The 17,217-nt window shown below is 39.2% G+C and overlaps 1 protein-coding gene across 4 annotated transcripts in view; it reads right to left on the bottom strand.

The window, feature by feature from the left end:
- rtkn2b (rhotekin 2b) overlaps window positions 1–17,217 on the bottom strand; it is a 78,250-nt gene that overhangs the window by 55,095 nt on the left and 5,938 nt on the right. For 3 of the 4 annotated variants that reach the window (XM_036588051.1, XM_036588053.1, XM_036588050.1), the window contains exons 2-9: window positions 7,357–7,556; window positions 7,091–7,152; window positions 6,951–7,004; window positions 6,660–6,777; window positions 4,509–4,760; window positions 4,104–4,198; window positions 3,421–3,527; window positions 2,377–2,505 (exon numbers count right to left, since the gene is read on the bottom strand). In XM_036588051.1, the coding sequence (XP_036443944.1) occupies window positions 2,377–2,505; window positions 3,421–3,527; window positions 4,104–4,198; window positions 4,509–4,760; window positions 6,660–6,777; window positions 6,951–7,004; window positions 7,091–7,152; window positions 7,357–7,556 (1,017 nt within the window). Of the gene's footprint in view, window positions 1–2,376; window positions 2,506–3,420; window positions 3,528–4,103; window positions 4,199–4,508; window positions 4,761–6,659; window positions 6,778–6,950; window positions 7,005–7,090; window positions 7,153–7,356; window positions 7,557–17,057; window positions 17,118–17,217 lie in introns of those variants that run through there. The other variant, XM_036588052.1, reaches the window with a different exon arrangement.

Genomic DNA, 17,217 nt, shown 5'->3' with positions numbered 1-17,217 from the left:
AATCATTATAAGCTACCGAGAAAATGGGGCTCCTAACAACCACCTGGAAGACCTGACAGACCACCAAAACTGCCCTTAGATAAACAGCACTTAGAGCTTTCATCTCTGAGAGAGAGGAGAAAATCAAGCTGCTTCGATCTGAAAACATCCACAGGTGTTTCTGTCCATCCTTCCACTGTGAGAAGACGACTCAGCGCTGTGGGTCTGAAAGGATGTGTAGCTGAAAGAAGCCTCACTGAGAAAAGGAGATGGACACATCAAACAAAGAAGCTGCTGGTCTTCTCAGAACAATGGACTGGCCACCCCAACGTCCAGAAAATGCAACTGGCATCTAAGATTGAACTTTGGAGGTATGGAACAACATCCCCGCAGATTTCTTTGAAAAACTGAAAGCAAGTCTGGAATGGAAGCTGTAATAAAGGTAAAGTGCACACACTAAATGTTTAAAAAAATAAAAATAAAATAAATATATATATATATATATATATAATATTTGTAGTAGTTGAGGCTTCTGTGTAATTTTCTGTTAAATATGTTTTCTGTTTTTTTTGGCACTGAAAAATGAATAAGTTGTACTTAATGGCCATTTTGACCGGTTAATTAAACAAATGATGGGTGGTCTCAGATTTTTTTTACTGTGCTGACAAGGGACAGTTGCTACTTGGGCCTCATTCACTAACAGAATACTGTGTGTTTGACCACTTACAAACCTTAACTTACTTAAAACCTACATATAGGTTTTAACAATATTGTTGTGACTATTATTTTCTGCATTAGGGGAATAAACATCTACATGCAGGCAAAGGTCTGAATAAGCTAAAAAAACTGTAGACCCTAAATAAGAACATGAATAAAAATATTAAAGTGCCCATATCTTGCAAAATCGATTTTTTACTCTTCCTTTTTTTTAAAAGAGTTAGATGTAGTATGTGAACATAGTTCAAGTTTCAAAAAGTACCTCTCACCTTCCAGTCTACATTGTCCATATACGGAAACTAAACTGCAAAATCAGCCTGTTTTGAATTCAATGTTTTTGTGATGTCACAAAAAACAATGCATTTACATATTTCACACATAATTCAGCCTGCAGTAGTAAAGTTCTGCCCATTTACATTGAAGTTATAATGAACATATTAACCCATAGAGCAGCCAATCAGAACAGAGATCATTTACATATATCAGTCTTCATATCATATTCCATATATCAGGCACAGTAACAGTAATAAACAGCCTATTTAATTCTAAGTTGGAAATGGTTATGTAAAAATTAATCATGATTGTTTTTGAAGATATAAAACCACACCATCATAAAAAGTGGCCTCCAATCAGTCAAATGTTCATATTCATAAATGTTGATAATGTTTTTAAAGGGTTGATTTTGGTTATGCCTGATCAAATTCCTCATCAAATCCACTGATAATCAAAAATCTTTTGAGTACAGCGTGTCCTGTTCTGTATGTGGCAGGCGGAGCACTTCGCTTAAACAGGGACTGAGGGCACTGTCATCATCACTCCCCATAAAAATGCACGAGATTCCAAATCCGCCCCCAAAATGAGGCTAGAATGTGGTGTGATGAATGACTGCAAGCATTCAGTACATTCACTGAATAACTACCCTGTGTATCAGACACAGAGTGACCTCCAGTGGCTGAAGTGTTCAACTACACTCGGAGGTAAACGGTGGCAGGCAGAGAAAATAATTTCAAACATTTTTCCCACCAGAGCTGATGTTAGCAAATCACTGCTGTAGGAACAAAACCTCTTATTTCCAAAATGGTAACTTTACAGGAGAAGGAAAAAACATACTTTTCTTTTAATGTAAGTCAATGGAACCAGACGTTTTACCAAGCAATTCTGGGCTTCTTTTGGTCCATTCATCATAAAATTTACACACAATGTAAACGACAGCAGGCATTTTCAAATTATGCCAAAACCTGAAAAACAACAAAAATGGAGATACGAGGTTTTGCTCCCACAACAGGGAAATGTAAGTGCTGATGTAAGCCTGGCTAAGCAAAGTTAAGTCAAGTCAAAATATTTATATAGCACTTTTTTCAATAGGCGTTATTACAAAGCAGCTTTACACAAAATCCAGGTCTGAGCCCCATTGAGCATCGCCAAGGGCGGCAGTGTCAGGAAAAAAACTCCCTAAGAACGAAGAGGATGAAACCTCGAGAGGAACCAAGGCTCAAAAAGGGGAGCCCATCCTCCTCTGGACGACGCCGGACAGCAAACAGTAACACAAGAGCAAAATGAACAGAAAATAAGATTTTACAATTTATATAAAATATTGAACATAGAGAAAAGAAAGCAGCCTGTCGTTGGAAAGAGGTATTTAGACTGACCAGCGATAACCGATGACTACATAAGCCTCACCTTGTTTATGGGGATGGTGAATGCTGGCTCTTCTGTTTCCACATCTTCTTGCCGATGGTAGCAGATTAGTCCTGTCCCTTTCAGGACAGCGTAGACTTCTGACCAGCTCTCAGGACAATCTTCTGGCTGCTGCAGGGACAGAGACGGCCAATGACATCAGCAAGCTCAGGTGAACAATGGCTGAGACAGATATTATTAGGTATTGATCAGGGGCGTAAATGTCTGACCTCACTGATCATTATTCTTTATGAAAGGATTCAACGCATCAAGAATTCTCACATTTCACAGTGATTTGATTCAGTTCGGTCATTTTGCAACTTGATTGGTGCCCCTTCAAGAAGCGGTGGAGTAGCGATGGTATATATCATAGTGGTCAATTCTGATCAGAAGGCCTGTATTAGCACAGACCTTAAAGGGCCCAAGTTGTGGAAAACAGAATTTTCCTAAGTTTTTTAAATAAAAGACTGTGAAGTAGGTAATAAACTTCAATAAAATGTCTAAAATTTCAGAAACACTCCAAATACAGAAATGAAGCTGCAAAACCAGCTTATTTTGAATTCATTGTTTTTTAGGTATCATTAACACCAACAGTTACATATACAGTTACACATTCTCTAACTTAAAAAAGGCATGCCTATCAATTTTCTGCACAATGTCTATTTATTTGCCGAGTTTAACATATTAGAAAAAATAATAAATACAAGATAAAATGTACTACACCTTTTGCACAGGTGACACTTCGTTTTATTTTTTCAGAATGTTAAATTCAGTAAATGAACAGTAATTTTACATTAAAGAATGCAGTTCACTCTGTAGAGGTGACAACTTATTTTCACTTCAAGAGAATCAAGAAAACGTAATTTGACCAGGGGTGCTCAAATTCACCCAGGACTGTTTTTAATGAGCCAATCAGTATCACAGTATATCTGCCTTAAAGACACAGTAACAAACACAGGCTTTGTATATATATATATATATATATTAAAAAACAAAGAATTTCAATTATACTTCAACAATAAATGCACTCATCACTTGAACACTCACCTGGACCTTTAGTTTGCCGCTCATTACTGGCAGAGTCATACAGTTCGGCTGAGCCACCAGACGACAACATACACTACCATAGAGCGGCAACCAGAATGAGCTGTCCTCTAACACACACACACACACACACACACACACCCATACACACACACACACACAGAACATTGACGATGATGGTAACTAACTAAATAATAATAATAATAATAATAACAATAATAATGTTTTTTTCACATTTTTAATAATCTATTTATAGAGCACCATTTAAGCATATTTTAAATAGGGATTTTTTAAAAAAAAATAAAATAAGCTAAAATGCAAAGGTCAAAACAAGTAACAAAGCCAAGAAAACTGACTGTAAAGTAAAAGACAAAACAAAGTACAGCAAAATATAAACTATAAAGTGATAACCTAAAATAAAAGACAACAAAATATGCATACCACTTTGCCTAAACCCAGTTGGCCGTTTTAGTGGCCATTCTGCCAGCGGAGGGGAAATAAACTTGTCTGATATTTTTTAATATAATCAAATAAAATAGTTCAATTCAAAATCTGACTCAAATTTAATTCAAATATTTAAAAAAATGTTTAATTCGATTAAAAATATTAAAATTGAGCCGAACTGAAGGACCTCCAAAATAGACTGTGAAAAGGGGTTACAAGTGCTAAAGGGCCAGTCTTCTCACCTGTGCCAGAGATGGTCAGATCATGAGTTCTGAATGAATTCTGGACATGAGATAGGGTCAGACAGGTGTGGGCAAGCAGGTGATATTTCGGTCCCCTGTGGACAGAACCATACGATATTAGCACATACACTATGTAATTCTGGGAACATGCAGACAGCATATGCAAACAAACGTGTGTGTTTGTATTTATTAATAGTCAGCAGTATTTATATACCCTGGAACAGGATTAATGATTTTGGTTTACTGATAACTGAACTGATGTTCTCTCACTCCAGATTACTAGGATCTCTTACAGCTCAGCTGGTGGTAGATTTGATAGGTTGGCAAGTTTGATAGGTGTTTCTAATTAAAATTTTGTATGAAAATTTTGAAGATTTGTATTATTCTTGTTATTAATGTCATTACAGTGCTGGTGCATGTACTGGAGATCCTCCAGGTGACGCTGCTCTGTCTCCGTCTGCCTCTCTGTCTGTGCTGCCGTTCAGTCCGCAGGCTGTGGCGGACTCCAGAGCTGCACGGAGCCTTTTGCCAGAAGAACGACCCAATGAGCCGCTGAGACGGGCCAGCCGCCGCGGAGCCTGAGCCAGACTGAACTCCTCGTCCACGTAACAGCTATAGAGCTCCAATCGCAACTCGAAACCTGGAGACACATCCGCACTGTACAGAGTGAGAGAGTGAGAGAGACAGAGAGAGACAGAGAGAGAGAGAGAGAGAGAGAGAGAGAGAGAGACAGTTAGGGAAATTAGACCTACAAAAATGTTTGTCTCATCCATCCTGCCACACCCTTTGGTTCATGAACTTAGAAAAGAACACGTATTCCCTTGGCAGCTTTACCAGGAAATTCACCAAAACACGGCATGTAAACACCATGCAGATTGATCTCTCTGACAATGACTGACTGTATCGCTTTGCTTTTTTTTATTTAGACCATTCAGGCCCAATCCCATTTCACCTCTTGCCCCTACCATTTAGCCCTTATCCCTTTGTTTTGTGCCTTCACATCTAGGGGTTGGGTGTCCCCATGTTTGTTGGGATAGAGGGGTAGTTTAGTTTAATGTCGTTTCAAAATATTACGGTCCTTTTCTTCATAACAAGCATTAAAATCACCAGTAGTTTCCTGATGTCTCAGTAGCTAGATAGCTAAATGTCCCATTCCGCCTTAAATGGTTCAGTAGTTACATTCTGGCACCTCAGACATCAGAACCACTGTACCTATATAAGGTGGAACGGGAAAATTCGAACAAGAAGCTGGTGATTAGCTGACTTCAGCTTCGTATCACTGACGAATTAGGGGTGGGTGATAATAAATAATTGCCCCCCTCTTTGAAGGCATAAGATTCCTTAAATGTAACTAAAGCCCAGCAGTGAGGAGCTGAACTTTACCCTCCTCTGCTGTCACTGCAGACTGGCAGGGTCGCCTACAGAGCAGTGCTAGTAGCTGTTAATGAAGTAATGCTCTTCTTTATTTGAGGGTCCCATTTCATAGAGGAAGATTTCAACCACTACTCCTTGTAACTCAGTTCCAAGGGGCAAGATGACACTCGAAAACCAGACGTTTATACTAACAATGTCTTTATACTAACAATGTTTACTATCCGGTGTCGACCAGAGGAGGATGGGTTCCCCTTCTGAGTCCTGGTTCCTCTCAAGGTTTCTTCCTGTTTCTTAGGGAGTTTTTCCTTGCCACTGTCGCCACTGGCGACGCTCATGGGGGCTCAGACCCGGATTTCTTTTTGTAATGCTCATTTCCTTGTAAAGCTGCTTTGTGACAACACCTGTTGTAAAAAGCGCTATATAAATAAACTTTACTTACTTACTTACTTACGTAGGGGCAAAAGTAAGAAATGGGATTGGGCCCAAGTTATCCTAATTCACAACCATTAGAATGAATGCTAATTAATTTCCTTTGAATACTTTTCTATTTCACAATAATATATGCATAGATCCTGAATGCTATTTTGGAATACAATATTTTTTCGATAATAAATCTTTTCTATAATAGACTTCTATAGTCAGCTTTTTTCAATAACATTTTTTATCATAAGATGATGAACCAGTCACAGAATTGAGTTATAAAGGCTGTAGTGTCTATTATTATTATGTAGGCTTATTATTTAGCTATTATTCAATAACTGCTACAAAATATTTGGTAACTGCTATAAATTATTTTCAAAATGACTATGAAGTATTTAGTAATTACTACAAATAATTCAGTAACTACTATAAATTACTCAGTGCTTACTATAAATAATTTAGTAACTACTATAAATTACTCAGTAATTAATGATTCAGTAAATATTACAAATTATTCAGTAACTACAATAAATTACTGATTGAATACTATGAATTATTCAGTAACTTTTACATGACTCAGTGACCTATAAATGATTTAGTAAGTACTATAAGTTATTCAGTAACTACTAAGAATTACTCTGTAACTACTGTGAAACTAACGTGTCAGTACCTTAGATATTAAGGGGTTAAATAAACAGAAGGGATGACCACAGAGATCACAGATTATGGACCAGAACAGAATATTAGAATGTCATAACTCACAATATGAGTGTGTCCTCAAAGCAGATATCCGTGTGTGTCCTGTCCACCATCACCAGGTCAGTGTCATAGATCTCTCTGCCCACAGTCAGCAAACAGAACACAGCCCACCTGTGCAACTCTGACAGAGAGAGATACGCAAACTGGTGGTCAAAAAACATGACAAAAATAAACACATACATCGTTTCAGGTAGTGCTGATCGGTTTTGATTCAATTCATTATCACAATATTTTCTACATGGCAAACTAACAGACAAAACAGCACCCAGTTTCAGGTGCAGAGCTCATCCTCACCGCCTTTGTTCTTGAAATATTCAGAATCTTTCCACATGAGAGGGATGCGGATATCTACAGAGACAAATATGCAAAGTGAGACGTCCATGAATTACTAACAACAACTCCACGCATGTGTGTGTGGACAGTCTTTACTGTACCTGAAATAGCCACCTTCCCAGTACCGGGCTTCCTCTCATCAAGAGAGCCACCAGCAGATGACCTGAAATAGAATTATGAATGGTCAGATGGCCAGACTGTTTCCATTAACTCCATCTTTTTTGGGTCACTTTAAGCTAAAGGTGGGAAATTGATAAATAACTGTCACATAAACTACCCACCTCTACTTTTAGCTCTCTCTCTGTGTGTGTGTATATATATATATATATATATATATGTGTATATACATATACCCCCAGTGCTTTACCTGCGTCCAGTCCGCTGCAGGGCCTGCGCCTCCTTCATGCGCTGGAGCTGGCTCATGAGGGCGAGGATGCGGCTGTTGCAGGTTAGGAGGCTTTTAGAGGCCTCCAGAGCCTGTTCCCTCTGAGAGCACGCAGCCAGCAGCCTGCAGGCGCCCTCCCGCACGCGCACCTCCATCTCAATCTGCTTCTGCACCTCACTGTCCTGCAGAGTGAGGGAGAGAGAGAGAGAGAGAGAGAGAGAGAGAATGTGCATGATGGAAACTCAGAGTAGTAGCAGTACTCGTGCAGCAGTGCAGAGGTGCAGCAGTAGCTGCACTCGCATTAGCTTAGCTATGAGCCTGTCACAATAAGCAGTCAAAGAATACTGATGTGGATAAAAACGACTGGAAAAAAAAAATGCAGAAAAATTACTTCGTGTCATTCATGTACATGTGTGGTGTATAGATGTGATTTATCTGGTCAATGTGATACATGCTAGGGGCTCCCGAGTGGCGCAACCGTCTAAGCTATGACCCTATTATCAGGAGATCACGAGTTCGATCCCAGGTGATGCTACAGCCATCTTTGGCCGGGAGTCCAAGAGAGCACAATTGGCCTCGCTCTCTCTGGGTGGGTAGGATGGCCCCTCCTTCTCCTACCATCACTCAGAGCGATGCTAGTCAGCGCAGGCGTCTGTTGGCTGATGTAACAGATCTGGCGGTTGGCGCTTTCCTCCGAGCGCGTTCAGCTGTCCAGTGACGTTGCGTGAGCGGCAGCTCGAAAAGAAGCGACGGCTGGTTTCACAGGCCTCAGACGAAGCCTGTGTTAGCCTTCACCCTCCTAGCGCTGGTGGTATCATGTGACTGGGGGAGTCCTAACTAGCGGGTGGAACTAGAGACGACTAAATTGGGAAAAAACTAAAAAAAAACATGTTAATGTAGACACACCTTTTTCCATTTGGCTTCTTTTGCCCTTTACGTTCTGTAGTTTGCACCTGGAACCTGGAATAACAGTTTGGAATGCAATGCTTTCAGTAAACTAAATCCCATTTGACTGCAGAAAAACATAAAAATGATTCTAATATGCTAATTCGCGGCTTTTATGTAATTTGTACGAAACTGAACAATTCTAGATTTATGAACGGAGATGTAGATGATTCTAAAATGACTGATTAAACTGCAGAACATCAAGAATGCCGTTAGAATAACATCCGTGTTTCAAAAGCTGGCTCAATAACTCAGAAACTGTTTCTAAATAGATAATAAAGTTATACTGTTCATTAATTTATAAATATAATAATTACATCTTAAATTACTATTTGATGTGTTGTTTGTAATATTTAAATCTACATCCTAAAATGTATTATTTTCTATAAAATAATAAAAGCGATTAGGATGCAAGCAAATACAAACTTTATGTAGTGTACATATTTAATATTTTAAACATATTTTTTATCCAGAAAGACTTTTCAGTGGTAGGTGAATAAAGTGTTAGGTGTCTTGCCCAAGGACAGTTACTGGTGTAGCAGTAATGCTGTGCAAATAAAATCTCTGAGCTCCAGGGTAATTATTCACTGTCCAATCTAGCCTATTTCATTTCTCTCACTTACTATACTTTTTTTTTCTTTTTCTCTGTTTCTGGAAGCTGGACAAACAAACTCTGACTTACTGTCTCAAACTTATTATGTCAAATTACTGGCTTAGTGTCTCAAAATAATGGCTTATTTTTTTAAATGTATTACATTTCAAGAATGTACATCATTATTTTGACATTGAGTCAATAATTCTAGAAAAAAAAGTCATTATTTTGAGACACTAAGTCAATATTTTGAGAAAATGTCAGTATTTTGAGACACTAAGTCAAGTGTTTTTTATAGTCTTTGATGCTAATACTGAACTGAGGAAGTGAACGGCATAATAATTTTATTAAAAATACCTCAAATGTGCATTATCAATATCAACAGAAATGTTCGAATTGATGACTTTGTTAGCACTGTGTCACCCAGGCCTACTGATCTTCGCTTAAACGCCCCCCTGGACGGAGGCGAGTGTTAAACTCAGCCCAGGCTGGTGCTTCCTCACTCTCTCCACCAGCACACAAACAAGCAACTCAATCGGCTTAACCTCACTTCGCTTTAGCAGAGGCCTTTTAGCTGCTTCTGAACTTAGACTCCTCCCTGGGTCAGAAGTCAGAGGCCAGAAATCGTATTGACGCCAGCATGGCCCACAATCTGCTAAAGCAAAGGACAGTCACAGTCCATCAACAAGATAGTATTCATCCACCTACAGAGATCAGATACTTCAAAACATGGGATAAAAGCTCATAAACGCTGTAGAGAATCAGAGCCGCGCTGGTTTGCGAAGAACTGCAGCCGCCTGTGGAGCCTAATTGGATCGAGTGTTTTTATCCAACCAACATTACTACCAGGATTAAAAGAAAATCTGCTCTAATCAGCTCTGCCCTCCATGTGGCTGCGTCAAACAGGGACCAGGGTCAAGGCAAACACGTTACCAGACCAGCTATAATGCACAAGTCTAAACTGTGCTCATTCTTATCTGTGTTCCCTTTTAGTTCTTTCTATTTCAGTGCTGCCTTTACTTTTCCTTCATTTTCTTTATTAAACAAACACAGACTTTTTATAGTGGTTTTTACTCACACACACTGTAAAGCACTTTGAGCTGATGTGTTTATGAAAGAAAGGTGCTATAAAGAAAGATCATTATTATTATTAAAGCAACAAAACAACCAAACATCACACAGATATATAACAGTGATGCAAATGATAAAATGACAAATAAAAACATTGTTAAACTGACGCTTAGTTAAAAAATCTTAAAGTAACTTTATCTCTTTTACAATGAAACAACAATTCAACAACAAGTTAAGGAACGTTTTTGAATTGTACTAATGTGCCTACTAAAAAATGACTGTGGTGATCAGAAGGTACACTGAGCCAATATTAACCTGGCCTAGTAATAAATGATAAATAATACTTCAGAACTTTAGAAAGAGATTTTTCAGTAGCACTTCTTCATTATTATATATATTTTGGTCATTTTGTCAACTTTTTAGTATTTGGTCAAATATTCATGAACATACTACAGCTGTCAGCCCCTCAGTTTAAACTAGGGCTGAAAGATTATTAGTGTTTATATCAAAAACCACAATTTGAAAAAGTGCAATATTCAAATCACAAGAGCTGCAATTTTAATTAGGCTACAGCCCACATTACCATCAACGTTCTCTTAAGTTTTAAGTGTGGAAATTTAACTTGTAGATGAGTTAGACCAATCAGAGGAAACCAATCACCCACTTGATGCGTACATGACAATCCAACCACAAGTAACTTTCATTCTGGTGCACCACGTTCAGTGTTCAAGTCACAAGCCAGAAAAGTTAGATTCGCAGGTCGTAATTTAAAAAAAAATCTTAATTTATGGAAAATAATCACAATTTAAATCGAATTTGGTCCGAAAAATCACAATTGGATACTTTCCCCAAATAAGTCAGCCCTAGTTTAACCCCTTAAAAGGCCAGGGCCCACCGACAGGCACAAAGTTCAAACCTCAGCCAATTTGCTGATGTCCCTGTAGTTACTGAATAATAAGCCTTAGGATGTAATAAGCCTGGGATTTTAAGGGGTCCAACAAACTGAGTTCTCACATAGGGCATATTTATTACTGTTTCATTCTATTTACTTCATATACATGTTTATGCCCAACCCACCTATCAGTACTACATTCAACGGTCCATACAAGTGCATTAATACAGAATTCAGTTGATGTGTTTGTCATAAGTGTGCATATATCAAGTATTTTACGACAACTTTGAATGCAGTCAGATTATCAGCCAACAGAATTTGCCAAAATTCCCTACCACACAGCCCGTCTAATTAGTGAATTCAGCTACTTTAAGGTGCACTCATTGCTGACACAGCCATTCAACTGTGCACGTACAGTTTGTATAATTACCACAGAAAGGCACTGACCAATAGACTGGGACACTCTGGGTCACCATGTGTCAGCTAGAGGGGTATAAAGCCCCCCAGCACTGCGCTGTGGAAAAGATGGAGCTCCGTCCAATACCTTTGGGATGATCCAGAACTGATCATCCAACATCAGTTCCTGACCTCACTAACGCTTTTGTGTCTGAATGCAATCAAATCCTCACAGCAATGTTCAACATCTAGCGTAAAGCATTCCCAGAAGACCAGAGGCTGTTACTGCAGCAAAGGGGGACTCTCTCACTGTTAATACTCTGATTTCAGAAGAAACGCTGGATGAACACATGCCTACAAACATATGAACATTATAATGACTTTCAGTCTAAACCAGGGATTCTCAGCCTTTTCCACCTGAAGGCCCACCTGTTTATCACTAAGAACCATGAAGGCCCACAAGAAAACAAGTCTCAGCTTTTTAGCTGAAAAATGTCCTTTTTTGGGGAAATTTTCAACAGAGTGCTGTTTGGGTGCCTACCCTTGCCAAATGTGTGTATCAGTGAACACAAAGTATCAGCAGAATAGTGGTCAACTGAAAGGTCAGTTGTTTCTAGAGGCAAAGGGCAAAAAAATTGACGAAGCTGCCTTTGTGCCCTGTTACTGCAGGGGCTTGTATTCATGTTGTTAACGGTCTGAAAACATTTTATGTATTTTTTATTGTTAAGCCAATGATTTTTTCCACTGCCCCCCCTGAGTATAGGCACAGTGACCACCAAGGGGTGCTTTGCGGCCCACTTGTGGTCCTCGGGCCAGAGTTTGAGAAACCCTGGTCTAAACTATGCCTATTTATACTGTGTACACAACCCACAACCCAGAAGCCCATTCATGAGTTTAATCACATGAGAGCTCTCAGAACATCGAGCCTATTAATGCACCACCAGCAAAACACACCATGAAACCATGTTCTTTCTCCTTTGTTTCTTTGGGCACGATCAGCTCAGGAAAAACAAAGTTCAGATTCATTTACACCACAGCACTAAACTGCGAGACCCCCTTTTTGTGTATTTCATTTCCACTCAAAACAGCCATTAAGTACAAGTTATCAGTTTTCAGGAAATATTTCTGAAAAGATTAGACACAAAATAACGCACTTGCATAAGGAGGGAGAAAATCAAGCAAAATAAGTGAAAAAACAGCAGAAATGTGGACCCTTAGGACCATCTAACCCCTGGAACATGTAGCTGTCAAGAAGCTGTCACTGAAAAAGAGAAAACAGAGAAAAAACTGCAAATCAAACAAAGAAGCTGCTGGTGTTCTCAGAACAATGGGCTGCCCAACAGGCCTCAAAGTCACTGTGTGTTTGCAAATACTTGAATTGTGAGAAGCAGAAAATACAACCAACTTCTTAGACTGAACTTTGGTCATGCAGTGAACACAGCTAATAAACCTGTAATGCATTCATAAAGAGGAAGTCCAGTTTGTTTTAATTTTCTGCATAATTAAATCTTTGAGATGTAAACAAAGTCATTCTGTGACGATTCAACAGAATTCAGACGCTCGCGGATAAAAGGAGCAGCAGTTGTTTTATTATCGTCAGGCAAAGCCGTGGTCAGAAAACAGGCGTGGGTCAAATCCAAAAAAGCCAACCAGATCACAATTGTGATAATAATACCAGGCAGTCAAGATCAAAGGGATAAAGCAAAAATCGTGGTCAAAGAGCAAGCCAAAACGTCAAAAACACAGATCCACAAACAGCAGGCAGAAGTACCAAGGGGTTAGGCAAAAAACAAGGTCAGGGAAACAAAGCACAGGTCATAACAGGCAAAGACAATCAGAAATATAACGCTCGGTAAGTTCTTGGAATAAACAATACCTCGCAATGTCTACATCTAAAGCCCGGGCTTATATACTGAACTAATACGGTCATATGACAAGATACACAGGTGCACAACATTAGTATTCAGGCGATCGGGAACGCTGATAGGTGCGTGTGCTATTGTCTGATGTCATGTGATCTCCTGAAGGATTGCGGGCAATGGAGTCTGTTTCGGTTTCCGAGTCCGAGGGAAGTTGTTTTGACATGTGATCTCCACATGCTTGCTGGGAAATGAAGTCCGAATCTTCCCGATGCGTGACACATTCACAGTGGTTTGGTGTGAAATGCTCTGTTCTAGAGAAACCTGGTGAGTCAGAAACGTTCAGGAACCAGACATCTGAAGCGTTTAAAGCCTCTAAATGGTCAGAGAAAGTTATTACATGGTATGAATACACTGTCTGAAACTTGAGAAATTGTTCTTTGACAGTGTTAACGCTTGTGTGGTGTTGATGTGTTTGTTACGCAGTGGTCTGGTGGACCCACCACATTATTGTTTTTTCAAATCAATACAGCCATTACAAGTTATGTAAAAATACCAGATGTTTAAAATATCACAAGTGACCAGCGTAGGGTTCTACTTTAGCAGCTGTAGCCAGTCAGCAGCCTGTCAATGTTGTCCATCTTCACACACTCACACACATATACAAACACACACACACACACACACACACACACACACACTAACAGCAGGCCATGTAGGAGGAGAACAGAGTGAAGGACACTGCACCTCCACACTTTTACTCCCACACTTTATGTTTATGTGTAATATAAATGTGTGGGGGGTGAACAGAGTGAAGTCACTGAAAATGGGTTATTTTATATGTTCTTCACAGAAAATGAGCAAAGACCAAAGAATCTGAGGTTGAAATAATAATAAATATTAATATTATTAATGATACATGGTGGAATTCTTCTTTCAAATTAAAGGTTCACTTCAGTTCGGTTCCTACAAACAGCACACACAGTGTAACCTAATGGAGGGTTGATTAAACTGATTTAATGTCATTTAGGACTGATTTGCCAAACCAGGTACTGGATGAGTTTACAAATGCTAATTTAATCTAATTTACAAATGCTATTTATTCTAATATTAGTCTTTTTTTCCCAAAACAAATAAGAACTTCACCGCCAAGATAAACACTTTTAAATGCAATTTCAACGTGTGGACTAAAGCTTGGCACAGTACTGTAGTGTAGTACACAGAATGACCACCGTAAGGCGCTCTGGGACGAGTGGTTTTGTCCCATAGGGAACAGAGAGGAAGGCAGAGGGAGTGGAATGAGGTCAGTCAACACGGCCAAGCCTGGGCTAGGAAGTCGGGCAGCCGTTTGACACGGTCAGTTCCTGAATCATTCACATAATAATTACCGAATCAAAAGCTGCCTGACCTAAAACAACGAGGAAGAAAAGAGCTTTACAGTCACATTACAGTCGCATTACAATCGCATACCCTTCCATTTACCTCACAGTGTTAGGCAACAGTTACAGTCCTGGCAAACACAAGGCAGGAAAAAGAAAAGAACTAGAACCCTTATTTTCTTTCTCACGCTGGATCTTGATGCGTGTGGAGAGATGAGGGACGGATGGGGCCAGGTGAGGCTGTTAACAGCCCTCCCTCTGTCAGCACTGAGGCCCATCCTGAACTGGAATGCATGACTAGGGTTACACACACGTGGCTCTTCTGTGTGTGTGGAACAAATTTTTTGAAAGCGCAGCCTCTTTTCTCCCATAGACAGGTGCACCCGTGAGATCGGACCTACAACCCCATTCTACGGTTCCAGAACCCTTAGTGCACAGAACTGTGCTGCTCAAAGGGAACTAGAATGCACTACAGACATTAACTAGAGTGTAAGTTCTGCAGTGTAACACTTCGCTATAGCACAGACTTCTGGCCACCCGGTAGAAAACTAGACCACAATGCTTTACTGCTGTGACGAGTCCTAGAACGCTTAGCGAATGCAGAGAAGTCTAGATTATAGAGAGCCTACCTGTTTCGTAGAACTAGCTGGTGCGTTGAATTCAAGAACACTTAGCTAAAGTTCTAGATGGCTTAGTTAGAATTCTAGAATGCTTAGACTGAACACTGAACGAAGTCTGAACTACTGAATGATCTGCATAGTGCATAGAATTCTAGAACACAGGTAGAACTTTAGAATATGTAGTCAGTGGGCCACATTCTATAACAATTAGCTAGTGTGTAGATATTCTGGAACGCTTGGTTAGAATTCTAGAATGTTTAGTTAGAATTCCAGCATGCATAGTTAGAATTCCAGAACATTTAGTTAGAATTCCAAAATGTTTAGTTAGAATTCTAGTACGCTTAGTCAGAATTCTAGAATGTTTTGCTAAAATTCTAAAATGCTTACAATTCTAGAGCTGATAATTACAATTCTAGAAAATTTCACTGTAATTATAAAAAGCATACTGACTCTGTTTGTGCGGCTAGAATTCCATTAAGGTTAATGAGAACTGTAGCGTATTTAAAACTGTAGAACGTTCAGTCAGAATTCCAAAATGCTTAGTTAGAATTCTAGAATGTTTAGGCAGGATTCTAAAATGTTCAGTAAGAATTCAAGTATTCTAAACTGTTTATTGAGAAATCTATTAGGTTTAGTTGGAATTCTAAAATACACAGAATTCTAGAATGTTTAGTTAGTATTTAGTGTACTTAAAATTGTAGAATGCTTAGTCAGAATTCTGGAATGTCTATGTAGAACTCGAAAATGCTTAGTTAGAAATCTAGAATGTATAGTCAGAATTTATTTAGGATTCTATTGTGTTCGGTCACAATTCCAGAGCATGTCTAGAATCTAGAACTCTAATTAGCACTTAAAGTGCTCTAAAAGTATTTTAGAAGCACTTAAAATTGTAGAATGCTCAGTTAAAATTCTAGTACGCTTAGTTAGAATTCTAGTATGTTTGGTTAGAATTCTGGAATGTGTAGTTAGAATTCTAGTATATTTAGTCACAATTCTAAAGCACACAATTAGAAATCTAGAAATCTAGAAGTTCTAGGATGCGCAGTTAAATTAGTTACTGCATTAGTAAAATTTTGCCTGCCCTCAAATCAAATATTGAATATTAAAGAGTCATACACAAAAAATGCAGTGTTCATTTGCAGAAAGGCTCAAGAGGGAAAAAGGGAAGGAGAGAGACGGAGGGAGGGAAGGAGAGAGACAGAGGGAGGGAAAGAGAGAGACGAAGGGAGGGAAGGAGAGAGACGGAAGGAGGGAAGGAGACACTGTGTATAAAGCAGTAAAATGCCTCTCTAATCTGTTTAATTCTTCCAAGGAGGTCTTATGTAACCTCTGATAAGACGGTGCTGCACTGGCAGCAGTTACCCCATTATCAAATTTCATTCATATACTGAAGTGTTTTGTTTGACCTGCTGGCAAAATGTGAATAAACAAAGCATTCCAGCTCTCTCTCGATCAATTTCAGTCATTTCAGTCTCAGAAAGCTACAAACAGCAAGTTGAAGTGCCTGCAGACCAATAAACTCACTAAACTCTGTTTACAACCTTCAGACATTATCGAGGCTGATGTAAAAAAATGCTCAAGCTGACAAACACAATCTTAAAATTTCAGTCATAAAGTAACTCTCTCACCCACATTGCATCACTCTATTCAGAGCACTTATTTTGGTGTATAATCCTGGAAAAAACGGTGCTTTAGGAATAGAACCTGCTATTGTTCAGAAATAAATCGTTTCTGTAAAGATTAGGCCCCGGCGGGCAAAGTTCCTCCGCATTACTCAACATCTTGATTACAACAATATGAGCTTTTACGCAGCTCTCAGGCTGAAATACGCTCAGGCTTCATTATCAGTGTGGACGGTTCCACATGCAAATCTGTAAACCAGCCCCAACAAGCAGGGAACATGAAAACCAGACAGGATGGTGATCTCACCTTAATCATTTCTGCAAATATCCACATTTCAGAGTTCTGCAGTTAAGAGGGAGGGGATTACACCATTCCAACACAACCGCACTGTTTTCAACAAACAAACTGGTTGCAAAAGGCCGCAAGATAATCCGCAATATTTACATAACAGTGTTGTTCACTTATT

Source organism: Colossoma macropomum, unplaced genomic scaffold (assembly GCF_904425465.1).
Source record: "Colossoma macropomum unplaced genomic scaffold, Colossoma_macropomum, whole genome shotgun sequence".
Lineage (NCBI taxonomy): Eukaryota > Metazoa > Chordata > Actinopteri > Characiformes > Serrasalmidae > Colossoma > Colossoma macropomum.
This window is presented reverse-complemented; position numbering and strand designations above follow the sequence as displayed.